The sequence below is a fragment of the Trichoderma ghanense genome (genome assembly GCF_004382785.1).
Source record: "Trichoderma ghanense strain CCMA-1212 chromosome Unknown scaffold_31, whole genome shotgun sequence".
Lineage (NCBI taxonomy): Eukaryota > Fungi > Ascomycota > Sordariomycetes > Hypocreales > Hypocreaceae > Trichoderma > Trichoderma ghanense.
This window is the reverse complement of record NW_027395694.1, coordinates 21314-34122: the sequence shown is the minus strand read 5'-3', so window position 1 is coordinate 34122 and position 12809 is coordinate 21314. Positions and strand designations below refer to the sequence as shown.

Here is a 12809-nt window from a genome sequence, read left to right as displayed (position 1 = left end):
ATTGAGCTGTGAATAGCAGTATTGAGGCTATGAGAGAAAACCGCATCGTCTTCCCTCCCTCATGGGGAGCAATAAGTACATATTTGAGACTGCTTAAAGTCTTGAATAAGAACTGCACAATCCTCGAAATACGAGGCGCAAGATACTGTGACGACAGTAAACAAGAGGAATCATGCGGCGTGAGTCACGGTTTCATTAGCGAGGCGTTTTTGCGACGGCAGAGACCAGGCCAAGGCTGCCTGTAAGAGCGTGGCTGAGGAACGAGCTGAGATGGATCGTGGTGTTCTATTGGTAGATCAGTTGCACGTTCTGTGGGGGAGAGGATCACTGTGATTTCAACCAGTCATCTGGCAGGCAGGACGAATATCTGGTGCGCGGAAATCAGTTTCACTGTCATGATGGTTAAAGAAAAGAGAGACATCAGATGGAGGTTGTAGAGTTAAAGGACTCCATGCTACTTTGTTCAAGCACTAACTGGCCGCTATAGTCGAGCGACATGCCTCGGAAGAAAAGGCCGGTAACGGCAAAGAGTCATACACGAGTCAAGTCTCGCGGCACAGTATTTTGCAGCACCGGTACTTGACGCCAAGCAAGCACAACTGCAACTCCACCTGCGAACAATTTCTTATCAAGATCAATCCTATCTTGGTGGCTATGTACGATGCCTCACTGTGTTGTCTTCTTTCAACCTTGAAAGGTAAAATAAATGCCTAGAATCGGTCATTGATTTGACAAGTCATTGTCTGGTCCCCTTGCCTTCTGTGTTGCTTGCAAGTCTGTGCTGCATAGCTGCTGCAAAAAATTGTTCGTCTCTTCTAATACACATCTCACAAACCTCACTCTTACTAACTCAACCAGCTCTCAATCTTTCCAATTCATCGCCCGCAAGATTTCGCTCAGCATGTATTCCTGGGAATGACGGTCGTGATTGGATAGTGGGCGTCTGACAACACATCTCAAACAAGGCTTTTCATCTGGATTCGCAGCCTCGTCCAAGCTTCCCGCCGGCGGTCCGAGATGCGGCATGGCCTCTACCATATGCTGGAGCCGTGCCAACATCAACCCTTGCAGCCCCAATCATGGGGTTCTCGCCTTCAGACAGAATCTGGCCTCGCGCTGCTCATCAGCTTTATCTCGCACCATAGCCAGAAATAGAGCGACAATCGGCACGCTTGGTACTACCGCTACACCACCACCAAATGGCTCTTCATCACAGCCAGCTGCAGTTCGCAGCTTCTCTTCGCCCACGCCGCCTAGGTCAAAGCGACAGATGTTCGATCGGGTATGTATCCAGCTGCTTGCCTCGAGCTACTGCCACTTTGCTATAGCTCCAATTACTCGATTGGTGTCGACTGGCCTTGGAGAAGCAACTAACACCGCTGCAGGATGTCATTGTATCTGTTCTAGAGTCAACCGCCACCAGGCGAGATGCCAAGGGCTATCTTCAGAAATATGCTCTACCAAGGCCCGCTTCTCCGGTGGCAGCATCGAAGCCAGCTGAGCACCCGCACAAGCCTCATTCGAGGCAACTTCACACTCAGCAGCCGTTCGACGTGGCCATTGTTGTCCTGCGAAACCCCCAAACGCTACGGTCAGACACAATCCACGGGATAGCCAAGACACTGACGCAGCTTCGGGTTCTTGGCCTCTTGAGCGTTGTCGTGGTGGATTGCGATCCAGGAGAAAGCCGCTTTACCTTCCAATCTGAGGCTTTGAGGCTGTGTGAGGCGGTTGATTCCTTCGGCAAACCAGGCGCTCGACTGGTGGAGAATGTCCTCGTCGGAAGTTCTCATTATCAGGGGGCTACGCCCTCTCCCTTTTGGGATGACATTTATGTCCACGACTACGGTATCCTGAACCGAGCTCTTCAGCATGACATGATTACCGTCATTCCGTCTCTTGCGCTGAATGACGAAACGGCTACCCCCGCGCCTGCTGACGCTCAAAGAACATCTCTTGCACTGACGAGGTACTTTACCGGAATACAGTTTGAGCGAGACACGGGCCGCAGCCAGGGCAGGGGCCCTGGAGAAGGCACCGAACCGCTTGCTTCCGTCGAGAGAGTCATCATCCTCGACACATACGGCGGCACTCCAGTGCCTGGCCGTCCTGGGGTTTGCCAGCGGTTCGTAAACCTCGAGCAAGAATACGACACGCTCCTGGACCACCTAGGGGACCATAGGGGCTTACAGTCCCCGGAAACAAACAGCTCTCATGAGGAGGCAGGTAGAGCACATGCCAAGAACCTCAAGCTGGCAAAGGATACGCTCTCCCTTTTGCCGGAGGCAGCTTCTGTTCTCATCACTACCCCATCCGCAGCAGCCAACACATCGTCCACCTCGTCTCCAGGTTTTTCTCCGGTACGCAATGGCGACTTTCAACTTGGTTTCGACGGCATGGTCACGACTCGCAGAAAACAGAATCCCCTACTTCACAACCTCCTGACCGACAAGCCAGTTTTCTCTCCATCATTGCCGCTGCAGCGCATTCAATCTCCGGAATCAGCGTCATTAGCTACAGGAGAGTCAATTGACGCGACTCTGGTCAAGCGAGGCATGCCGCTGGCTATCTACCCCGATCCGAGGACAGAGCCGTGGAGACCACCGGCGCCTGGTGAGCGTCGTCTGCAGCTGACGGACAGGTCGATTGATTTGCAGCGGCTTGTCACTCTAATTGAGGACTCCTTCGGCCGCAAGCTGGACGTCGATGACTACTTGCAGCGAACGAATCAAAACCTGGCCGGCGTCATCATCGCAGGAGAGTACGAAGGATGTGCCATTCTGACATGGGAGAAACCCAATAGTCTCGACCCTCGTACAGCCTATGAGCAGGGTCGCTTCGTGCCGTATCTCGATAAGTTTGCCGTCCTACGGAGCCGTCAAGGCAGTGGAGGGGTGGCCGACATCATCTTCAACGCCATGGTGCGTGATTGTTTTCCCGACGGTGTGCTGTGGAGGAGCCGCAAGGACAATCCTGTGAACAAGTGGTATTTTGAGCGTTCGGTGGGAACTAGCAAGCTGGCTGGCTGCAATTGGGCCATGTTCTGGACGACGCTGGAGCTGAGCGGGAAAGGGCAGAAGCTGGCGGATTACGAGGCGGTTTGTAGGGAGATTATGCCATCTTGGGCAGACAGCGTCAAAGGGTGACATGGATGAGCATTTGAGACGATATCACGAACTTGTTGAGATTAAAGATGGAGCGATGAACGCCGATACGGCATGACGTCACATTCTGCCTACGCAGGTAGCTGCTTGACTGTGACTCTTACACATGAACCATACGGTGATACTGGGCAACATTGAGTAACATGGATGGGATTTTCAACAGTATAACAAGACCGTGTAAGTTGACCTCGAGTTCTGCCCTTAATTGATGTTATATAGTTCAATGCTCCTTCCCCTCCTGTGGCCCACCAGCCACCCCGACTTTTCTAGGGTAGGTCCATCCGACAAGCTTTTATGGACCTCTTGAAGAAGCTCTGATAATGAATGGCCAAGTACTTCGTACATTTACCTCTTGTGACTCAAAGCTCACTCCTTCATCTCTTCCTACCTTATTGCGCACAACTTGAAGTCACCAGCGTCATGGCCCATGATTAACGGCCAGATCCAGCAGAAAAAGTATGCGGCAGAGCTGTTCATGTTGTCGCGATTCTCCGGCCCTCGTCTCATGATGAAGAGGAAACTTAGCGCATTCCTACGTGAAGCAAGCTCAACAACCACCATGTCGACGGCTCGATCAGTCCAGCTCACCCAGCGCGAGCAGCAGCTCCGCCTCCTGCTCGTCAATGTGGCCAAATTTATAGACTCAACGGCTAAGCTCAGCCAGCCGGTGGTCCTGCGCTGGGCGGGAGGCTGGGTGCGGGACAGGCTGCTGGGGATCGAGAGTCACGACATCGACGTCGCCATCAATGCCATGACCGGACAGCAGTTTGCGCAGCATCTCTCAGAGTACTGCAAGCAGCCTGAAGCTGCCCAGACGCATGGCTTCTTGCCCGGAGACATTGGGAGACTTCATCACATTGCGAGCAACCCGGACAAGTCCAAGCATCTCGAGACCGCCATGGTGAAGCTGTTTGGCATGGACCTGGACTTCGTCAACCTCCGCAAGGAGACGTATGCCGAGGATAGTCGCAACCCGCAGATGGAGTTTGGCACGGCTGAGGAAGACGCGCTTCGGCGCGATGCCACCATCAACGCCCTGTTTTATAACCTGCACACAGAAGAGGTTGAAGATTTCACAGGCGGTATTCGAGATATGGAGGCCAAGATTATACGGACTCCCATGGAGCCTTTCCAGACGTTTATGGATGACCCGCTGAGAGTACTTCGTCTCATTCGGTTCGCTTCTCGCCTGGGGTTTGCCATAGATGCGGAATCAGAAAAGTTTATGAGCGATGAGAGAGTCTTGGAAGCGCTACGGAAGAAGATTAGTCGCGAGAGGGTTGGCGTGGAGTTGGAAAAGATGTTGAAAGGTACGTGCCGGTCGGCGTCCACGTTCCATCGACTCTCAGTATAACAAACGCCATACTGACACCAATTGCAAACAAGGCAAAACACCTCGAGTGGCTCTGGAGCTGTTGGATCGCCTTGGCCTCTACCAGGCCATCTTTAGCGATCCGCTGCAGGAAGACGTAGAGATGCCTGACATATCCCGATGGCACGTTGCGTACACCTGTCTCGATGAATTGCTACGAAACCAAGAACCTGGGTCGATAGGCCAAGTCCTCGTGGACGACGCTGACAGCAGATATCTCGCATGGAATCTTGCCGCCGTCAGCCCCTGGATCCCCGTAGAAGACCGCTCTGGGCGCAAGCAAAAGGCAAATGCCCTCCCCCCTGTTGGGGTCATTGCTCGCGAAGGCTTCAAAGCCTCGAACAAGCTTACGACCGTCATGGCGGCCTGCCACAAACATCGCGCGGAAATACTTGCACTGAAGAAGGCAGTGTGCGAATCTGCGCCGACGATACACGAGCGGGACACAGTTGGCATGGCCATCAGGAAGTGGGACGCCGTAGGGGGACACTGGAAGCTCCAGGTATTGGGGGTGATGCTGGTGGACGCCATTGAGCAGCTTGACAGGTTTCCTGCGGAAGACAGCAAAGGTAAGCTTTCTCTTACAGTATGGGGTGAAAAATGGCGCTGGGCTGTGCTGACCAGCACCTATTCTAGATCGCGACGAGTTTCTTCAAGGATGGGACAAGTTCCTCAAGCATCTCGCTGAGCTGGACGTCTTTGATGCTCCGAGCCTGAAGCGCATCATTGATGGCCGCGCTCTAGCAAAGGCCCTGGGCATCCCGCCCGGCACTTGGATGGGCAAAGCTTTGGAGATATGCATGGCCTGGCAGCTAAGAAACCCTGATGAAAAAGATCCAGAGGGGGCTATACAGGCAGTAAGAGACAAGGCCGACGAACTCGGCATAAGTCCAACAACATAGACTGCAGAGAGAGTTGAACAAAAACGAAGTAACAGTCAGTCCCTCCCACGTACAAGATCCGAAAGATTAGATATATAAGGTGTGCGTGAAGGGAAGAAAAAAATATACCTCTACTACTCTCTAAGTCTAATACAAGATATAAATCGTATAATCATGACGAAGCCCCCGCAATAGCTTCCCCTGATATGAGAGAAACGACATGGCTCCTACTAGGTATGTAGTCAACACATGATTGCTGGTTTACGACGTGAAATCTTCTCAAAGAGATCTGGTCGCCGTTTTGCACCTTTTGAATCCGGGCTTCCCCACCGCTCCTCTAGTTCTGCACCTCTATCAGGTCCCCTTTGCCATTCACCTGGCTCTCCAGACCATGATGGGACACGTCGCCAACATCAATACCGCTGATGAACAAGGCACTGACGCCCTCGAGCAGTGCAACAAACACGCACAAAAGGCTGGCAATCACGAAGTGACTGATGGTGGATCCAATCTCCAACCAAGACCCCTCGTCCTTGACAACCCAGAAGAAGTAGAGTGTCAGGATATCGCTGACGGCCATGACCACCATGAAGAATGCTGACGGCGCCACCTGGAGCCGCGTGTTCAAGATGCCAAGGTTTGCCGACATGAGGACAAACGGGATCATCAGCTTGAGAATGAGCAGTGCTCCCTGAGAGAAGGGATCGAATACTGGAATCAGCCGATTCACGCTTTCCAGACTGAAGGAAGAGACAGACGCGACGTTTCCGGTGCTGAAAAAAGCGGACTGGAGGAGCACCATGAAGAACAAGGCAACGCGGGCGTCAGATAAGCGCAATGGCCGATATGACACGGGATTGTCGGTCTTCGCGCTCTTCGCAGTCCCGTTGGCACTGCCATTCTGGCTTGCGCCAAATGTCTCAAGCCGATGCTCCAGACGCACCCAAATGAGAAGCAGAAGTGAGAAGGCGACGTAGAACAGACCCTCGTACGAGATCGTGAATATGATAAACGTCGGAGCGCAGGTAAAGAACATCATGGCAAGGCGGTGCATGAAGTTGCTGTTTGGTGACAGTCGATGTAGCAGTGGCGTCAAGAACGAGGAGGCTAGATAGCTTTTGCGTTAGCCGACGCTCTGTTACATCACTTTCCACATGTCTACATACTCAGAACGACCCAGCCCATGACCTGATTTCCCAGGGGCAGACCTCGCTTGGCTTGAATTGACAGGGCGCTGGACCGAGTGACTAGTGTAGCGAGAATAATGAGGCCGACCTGTAATGGGAATGTCAGCGCTTTTCCTGTACATTCACGTTGAGGAGCTGAGTGTTTTTTTTTTTTTTTTTTTTTTTTTTTACCTGGATGCCCGTTGCCACCCTGCTGAGTTGGGAGTTTGCATGCTTCTTAGACTCAGCACCCGGAGAGGAAAAGTCAGACAGTACAAAGGGCTCAAAGATCATGTACAGCAGTCCAATCAGGCTCATGATCACACCGCTGACGACTCTAGTCGAGTTTGTTAGAATCAGTATGGGTGACAAGAGCTGGAAGTTGTAACATACATAAGGTCCACATTCTCAAGCTTCATCGCTGGCAGGAGTGTGAAAGTGCTCATGACCAAGCAAGAGATGGCCCAGGCCGCGCTGAGCAGGGCATTTGAGCGAACGAAGGAGATGCCACAGGTGGCAGGCCATATCACCCCCAGGATGAATAGGCCTGTCAGGATCTCGCGATGAATGTACCCAAGAGCCTAGTCCAAGTCAGTGACGGTTCGAAGAGCCATACGCAAAGTGAACTCACCAAAGATATGAGGATGGCACAGTAAATGATTGCATTGGCAACAAAAGTTGCCACTTGGCCAGCCGAGCTGATGTGCGCAAATAGCAGCTGGCCCCCCTCTCGCAGGTTGTCCCTTTGCGCAAAGACCTCTTCCCAGAACACAACGGGGAAGAGGGCATATGCGTAGTACGTAGGAGGGGATTTGGAGGCGATAAACGAAGCATACAATACGGCCAAGACTGAGGAGAAGCCAAGAACGGTCGAGATGTTGCGTTTGGGTGCGGTGGGTGCCGGAACCACATAAAGATTGATGACCGTCGTGATGGCGTATGCTATCCAGCCGAGGTATCCCACAGTGATCAAGGCACGCAGGAACAGCCAGTCATAGGTCTGAAGATAGCGCAAGCCTTCCAGCGTGAGGTTGATGAGGGCGTCGGATTCCTCGATAGCTTCTTCGTATTTCCCATGTGAAATCAGTTCATCAATATGAGCCACACGCTCTGCCGGAGTAAGCCCCGCAGCGCCAAAGGCACCGTACGGCTTATACCTCATCTCGTTTGCTTGCTTCTTCTCTTCCTTGACCCGGTACATTTCCAGAATCTCACGGGCGTTGGCAAGCAGTCCCTTGGCTTTCTGTTGTATATCTGCAGACAGGTACGGGAGAGGCAGCTTGCCCACCGAGTTTGCTGGGAACTCGGTGCCGATCAGGTAGGACATGAGCGCGGCGATATCAGCCTGCGCGACGTCGTGCCTTTGAACGTGATCCAGATTCCAATCAGCCGAGAGATCATCATGGCCCGGAGCAATCTTCCCCGGATGTAGAACAGGAGAGGCCACGCCCGAGCCCCAGCAGACCAAAGGCGTCCTGGTGTTGTCGGGATGGCCGTCGCCGTGGCTGCCCCAATCACTCATGCCGTGATCCGCGGTGAAGACGAATGCGGTTCGGTCATCTCCATAGAATTTCTGGATGAGGTCTGTCACCTCTTGAACACCCCTGTCGACAATTTGAATGTTGCGCAGATACTCCTTGGAAAATGGCCTGAACCCATGGCCAGTCGTGTCCAGACCGAGCAGGTGAAGGAAAAAGACGACCTTGTCCTCTCGAAGGGCTCGGTTGAGAGTCTTGTTGGTCGCCGCCTGAGTGAACAGGTCCTTGACGTGGTCGAAAACCCAGATATCCAGGTGCGTCGCATCTTTGGAGAAATCTTCAAAGTCGGCAGCATACATGTAAGCATCGACACGGCCGGGGACGGCTCCGCGCTCAAACATTGGCAAGATGTCGGGACTGCCCCAGCTCCAAGTATGGCGGCTCCTGTTGAACACGCTGTCAAAGTTGACAGGGTTGAGCTTCCATCCCGTCGCCACTGCAGAAACATCCTCGTAGAGACCGGCAATCATGGCCACATGGCCGGGTCGGGACTCGGTAGGGACACGGGTGTGCGAGACTCCAAACGTTCCATGGTGGAGGGCGCGGGAGCGGATAAAGGGAGCCAAGTGCCTGGGGACCAGGTCTGCGTCCGACTCGGGATATGGCTCGGGAAAGGCTTGGAAAGCTTTGTCGGCACGTAATCCGTCACCTGTCGCCCAGGAGTCAGCTTAAGTCGTCGAGGATAGCGGATGTAATCCATAGGCAGAGAGAGAGCGGCCGTGGCAGGATCGTACCGACGAAGAGGACCAGTCGATCCGCAGGACTCTTGATGTTTGCGGGACGGTCCACGGAGACCAGCTGCATGCCAGAGACAATAGGGCTGACGAAGTAGATGTCGAAGATGGAGTAGATGTACACCAAGTGGAAGACCACGGCAGTGGCCAGGAAGCCCAACCGGCCCATGGCAGCCATGATGGTGAAGCTGGAAGTGCGCGGCCAGTGATGCAATAAGGGAGAGAGAAGGAGAGACGTCGAAATGGCACGACAATCAAAGAGCTTCCATAGCGTACCTTTCTACCAAACGCCTTGCAGGAGGAACTAACATGCGTGGTAATGACAGGCAAAGCGTTGCTGATCTACCTCTTGCGAGGGTTCACTGTGTTCTAGCCAAGGTACCAGGTATTGGTTGCTGGCGCACTCTGAGAGAATTCGACACGACGTCGCGAAGGGGACATGTTTCTTCCATGCTGGCATTTGATAGGCCAATGGACGCTGGCAGTGACGGCTTCACAGCCACTCTCGTCCCAGAGGCAATTTTAATCTTAAAAAAGATAAATGGGGCATCCAATGCATCTTAGATTGATCAATGGCAGTAAATACGATAGGATTAGGTGCAGTAATCATTTTTCTTGGGTAGATATTTCTTGATTCCCCGTACCTTGGCGTTCTCGTGGCGATGTCGCATCCATCAAGGTACCTACGATACTTGTGCGATACCCTTACGCGCAGGCATACATAGCAGTACAGCCTTAAGGCGACTTATAACGGGCACCGAATATCGCCAGCATTATGAAGCTCCCGTCTTACCTTGCATGTGATTAATCCTATCGTCTCTTCGTAGTTGTACCCAGTCAATTACCTGTCCCAGCGGCTATTGTTTAGCAATGAAGCCGCTGCTGGTTCGACTTCTCCCACGTGACTCATCTTCTGCAGCGCAGCGACAGGCTTGCCGAATCTACAACCGAGGGCCGCGTCCAGCCGCTCGCCGTGATCTGATCCGATCTATATCCAACTGCTTCTGGGCCTGAGGCGATGCTCGCAGACCTCTGCATCTTCTCCATCAATCCACCATGTTGCCCCTAACAAGACAGCTGCTCTCCAGGCGGGGGGACGCAGTCCTCGGCCGCTCTCTGCGGTGGGCGTCGTCCAGGTACAGCCGAAGCAGCGCCCTGTCGACGCTGGCGATCCTGGAGCAGCGAGACGGCCAGCTGGTCCACGGCTCGCTCAGTGCCATCACCGCGGGCATCAAGCTCGGCGGCCCCGTCCACGGCTTCCTGGCCGGCAGCAAGGTGTCGTCGGCCGCGGAGCAGGCCGCCAAAGTGAACGGAGTGGAAAAGATCATCACCGTCGAGAATGACGCATACGACAAGGTCTGGATGCCTACAGCCTGTCTATAAGCCCAATTGACACCCAAATGGCTCTGATGCTGACAATCTTCTAGGGCTTACCGGAGAACTATGCGCCATTGCTGGTTGAGAACATCAAGAAGGGCAACTACACGCACGTCGTTGCCGGCCACACGGCATTTGGCAAAAGTGTCCTGCCCAGAGTCGCAGCCCTGCTCGACTCGCAGCAGATCTCAGACGTCACGGCGATTGAGGATGAGAAGACGTTTGTGCGCCCCATCTACGCCGGAAATGCCATAGCGACCGTCGAATCCACCGATGCCATCAAGATTCTCACCATCCGCGGGACTGCCTTCCCGGCGGCGACGCCAGAGGGGGCATCTGCCACCATCGAGAGCGGAGTGGACGCCAAGGCTGAGGCCATCTCGGAGTGGGTGTCTGAGGACCTGGCCAAGTCGGACCGCCCAGACCTCTCTACGGCGAGCAAGGTGGTGTCGGGAGGCCGCGGTCTCAAGTCCAAGGAGGACTTCGACAGGCTCATGCTGCCCCTGGCCGACGCTCTGGGAGCCGCGGTTGGCGCATCGCGTGCCGCCGTCGACAGCGGATATGCAGACAACAGCCTCCAGGTCGGCCAGACCGGAAAGGTGGTTGCGCCGCAGCTGTACATGGCCGTCGGCATTTCGGGCGCCATCCAGCACTTGGCGGGCATGAAGGACAGCAAGGTCATTGCGGCCATCAACAAGGACCCGGATGCGCCCATCTTCCAGGTCGCCGATGTCGGACTCGTGGGCGACCTCTTCGAGAAGGTGCCGGAGTTGACTGAGAAGATCAAGAGCTCATAAATGGATAGGATATAGTACAAATACAATACACTACAATACAATAAAGTACAATATGAAGCTCCAGGCCCCCCTCTTCATTTGAGGGAGCTGAGCATCTCTCTAACGCTCGTGAACTTCTCTCTAGGTTTACCTCTTGTCGCCCCTCGTGCTGTTTCGGCCTGGTCTATCTGGCGCCACTGGTCCCAAGTAACCACTTGGTCTGCTTGACCGCCAACGTCCGCTTTGACTGCCTCCCATCCTCCTGCTGTGCCTTCTGCTGGGTGGTTCAGGAGAGGGGCCCCTGACAGCCAGTCCTCAACCACAGCGTCTCCTGTCAGGAAAGCGTCTCTCATGGTGGAAGCAATGACGCCTGTGGGGCCCCTCTTGACCCAGCCAGCACAGTAGACACCGGGCAGGGTGATTGGAGGAGTGCCGCTGGGTTCACTCTGTCCAGGGGGCACCTGCGTCGCTCGACCCAGCCCGTCGTTGCGGATGACTCCTCGCTTCTCGTCGAACTGAATCCCGACCTCGGCAAATCCCGGCAGAGGCACTGACTTGTAGCCGACGGAACGAAAGGCAATGTCCGACGGCAGCGTTCTTGTCTCTTCTGTGAGGGCCACGGATGACTGAGGGTTGAATGGGTCTTGCAGTTTGGTCACGTAGAACTCGGTGCTGCCCACGCGAGATGGATCTTGATTGTCGCCTACAAAGGCCTTTGGCGATAGACAGCTGTCGAGCGACCACGATTTGGGCGAGTCAGGAACGCGAGCTGCCGTCCCCTTCCGAAGAACTTCCATGAGCCTCTTGGCCGCTCTTGGAAGTTTGTCAAGAGCCGGCGGAATCAAGGAGTTGTCTATTCCATGGAAAGCCACCCCCGGAAGGTTCATCAGCTCTCTTACTTCTTTGATTGTAAATGCAGCCTAGAACAGCTGGGTTAGCCAAGGGAGGACGACTTCCCTTCGTGCAGGTAGCTTAGCTTACTTGCATGGGCCCTCTCCGCCCTACGACGTGAACCCTCTTGATTCGGCTCTCAGCCAACTGCGCGAGGGCTCGATCTGAGATGTCAGTCTTCTTCAGCACGTCAACGTCCTCTAGCAGGATTCTAGCCACGTCCAGGGCAACGTTGCCTTGGCCGATGATGACTGCTTCCTCTGCCCGAGACAGGTCCGGCTGAAGCTGGCCGCAGTCGGGATGGCCGTTGTACCAGCCGACGAATTGGCGGGCCGAGAAGATTCCCCCGAGAGACGCCTCGCCTGGGATGTGCAGCTTCTTGTCCTCTGCCGCCCCGTATGAAAAGAGGACGGAGTCGTAATGGCGCATGAGCACCTTGAGAGGAATGGTGCAGTGCTCCTCCAAGTGCCCGGGCTGACCAATGGAGGCATTTCCTATAAAGGTGAAGTTGGGAGCAGCCGCAACCTCATCAAACTTCTCTTGACAATTCTGATGAAACGGTCTGGTCAGATGGCTTCGCTCACTAGAACCAGAGACAGACTCATCCATAGGAGCAAGCGGGCTTCTTTACCTTGACCTCGGGATGATCTGGCGCAACGCCGTGACGCACAAGGCCGAACGGGACCGGCAAGGCCTCGTACATGTCGACGCGCGCCTGCGGGAGCTTGGACATGACCCGATACGCAGTGTAAAAGCCAGCGGGGCCGGAGCCGACGACGGCCATGCGAAAGGGAGCATCGGCCTGCCGCGAGAGACATTGCGAGACAGAGAAATGCCGCCCGAGGGAAGGGCTTCGACGCGTCCACGGAGCACGCCTGCCGCAGGTGAGAAGCATCATGAGCACGGGCGT

At 54.5% G+C, this 12809-nt stretch overlaps 4 protein-coding genes across 4 annotated transcripts; 2 read left to right on the top strand and 2 right to left on the bottom strand.

Moving 5' to 3' along the window:
* Positions 1-1024: 1024 nt before the first annotated feature.
* On the top strand, positions 1025-5438 carry CCMA1212_010759 (Amino-acid acetyltransferase; the record flags this gene model as incomplete). Its single annotated transcript, XM_073707787.1, has 6 exons — positions 1025-1282; positions 1329-3142; positions 3194-3243; positions 3530-4474; positions 4551-5105; positions 5161-5438. The coding sequence occupies 6 exons, from the start codon at positions 1025-1027 to the stop codon at positions 5436-5438; spliced, it is 3900 nt and encodes a 1299-aa protein (XP_073553702.1).
* Positions 5439-5754: 316 nt separating this feature from the next.
* CCMA1212_010758 (GPI ethanolamine phosphate transferase 1) lies at positions 5755-9033 on the bottom strand (the record flags this gene model as incomplete). Its single annotated transcript, XM_073707786.1, has 6 exons — positions 5755-6524; positions 6584-6692; positions 6776-6920; positions 6977-7164; positions 7215-8770; positions 8856-9033. 6 exons carry the CDS (start codon positions 9031-9033, stop codon positions 5755-5757), a joined length of 2946 nt encoding a protein of 981 aa, XP_073553703.1.
* An 878-nt stretch (positions 9034-9911) lies between these two features.
* On the top strand, positions 9912-11029 carry CCMA1212_010757 (uncharacterized protein; the record flags this gene model as incomplete). Its single annotated transcript, XM_073707785.1, has 2 exons — positions 9912-10211; positions 10283-11029. The coding sequence occupies 2 exons, from the start codon at positions 9912-9914 to the stop codon at positions 11027-11029; spliced, it is 1047 nt and encodes a 348-aa protein (XP_073553700.1).
* Positions 11030-11103: 74 nt separating this feature from the next.
* Positions 11104-12794, bottom strand: CCMA1212_010756 (putative NADPH:adrenodoxin oxidoreductase; the record flags this gene model as incomplete). The annotated part of the gene is made up of 3 exons (XM_073707784.1): positions 11104-11928; positions 11990-12448; positions 12531-12794. The coding sequence occupies 3 exons, from the start codon at positions 12792-12794 to the stop codon at positions 11104-11106; spliced, it is 1548 nt and encodes a 515-aa protein (XP_073553701.1).
* Positions 12795-12809: the final 15 nt, after the last annotated feature.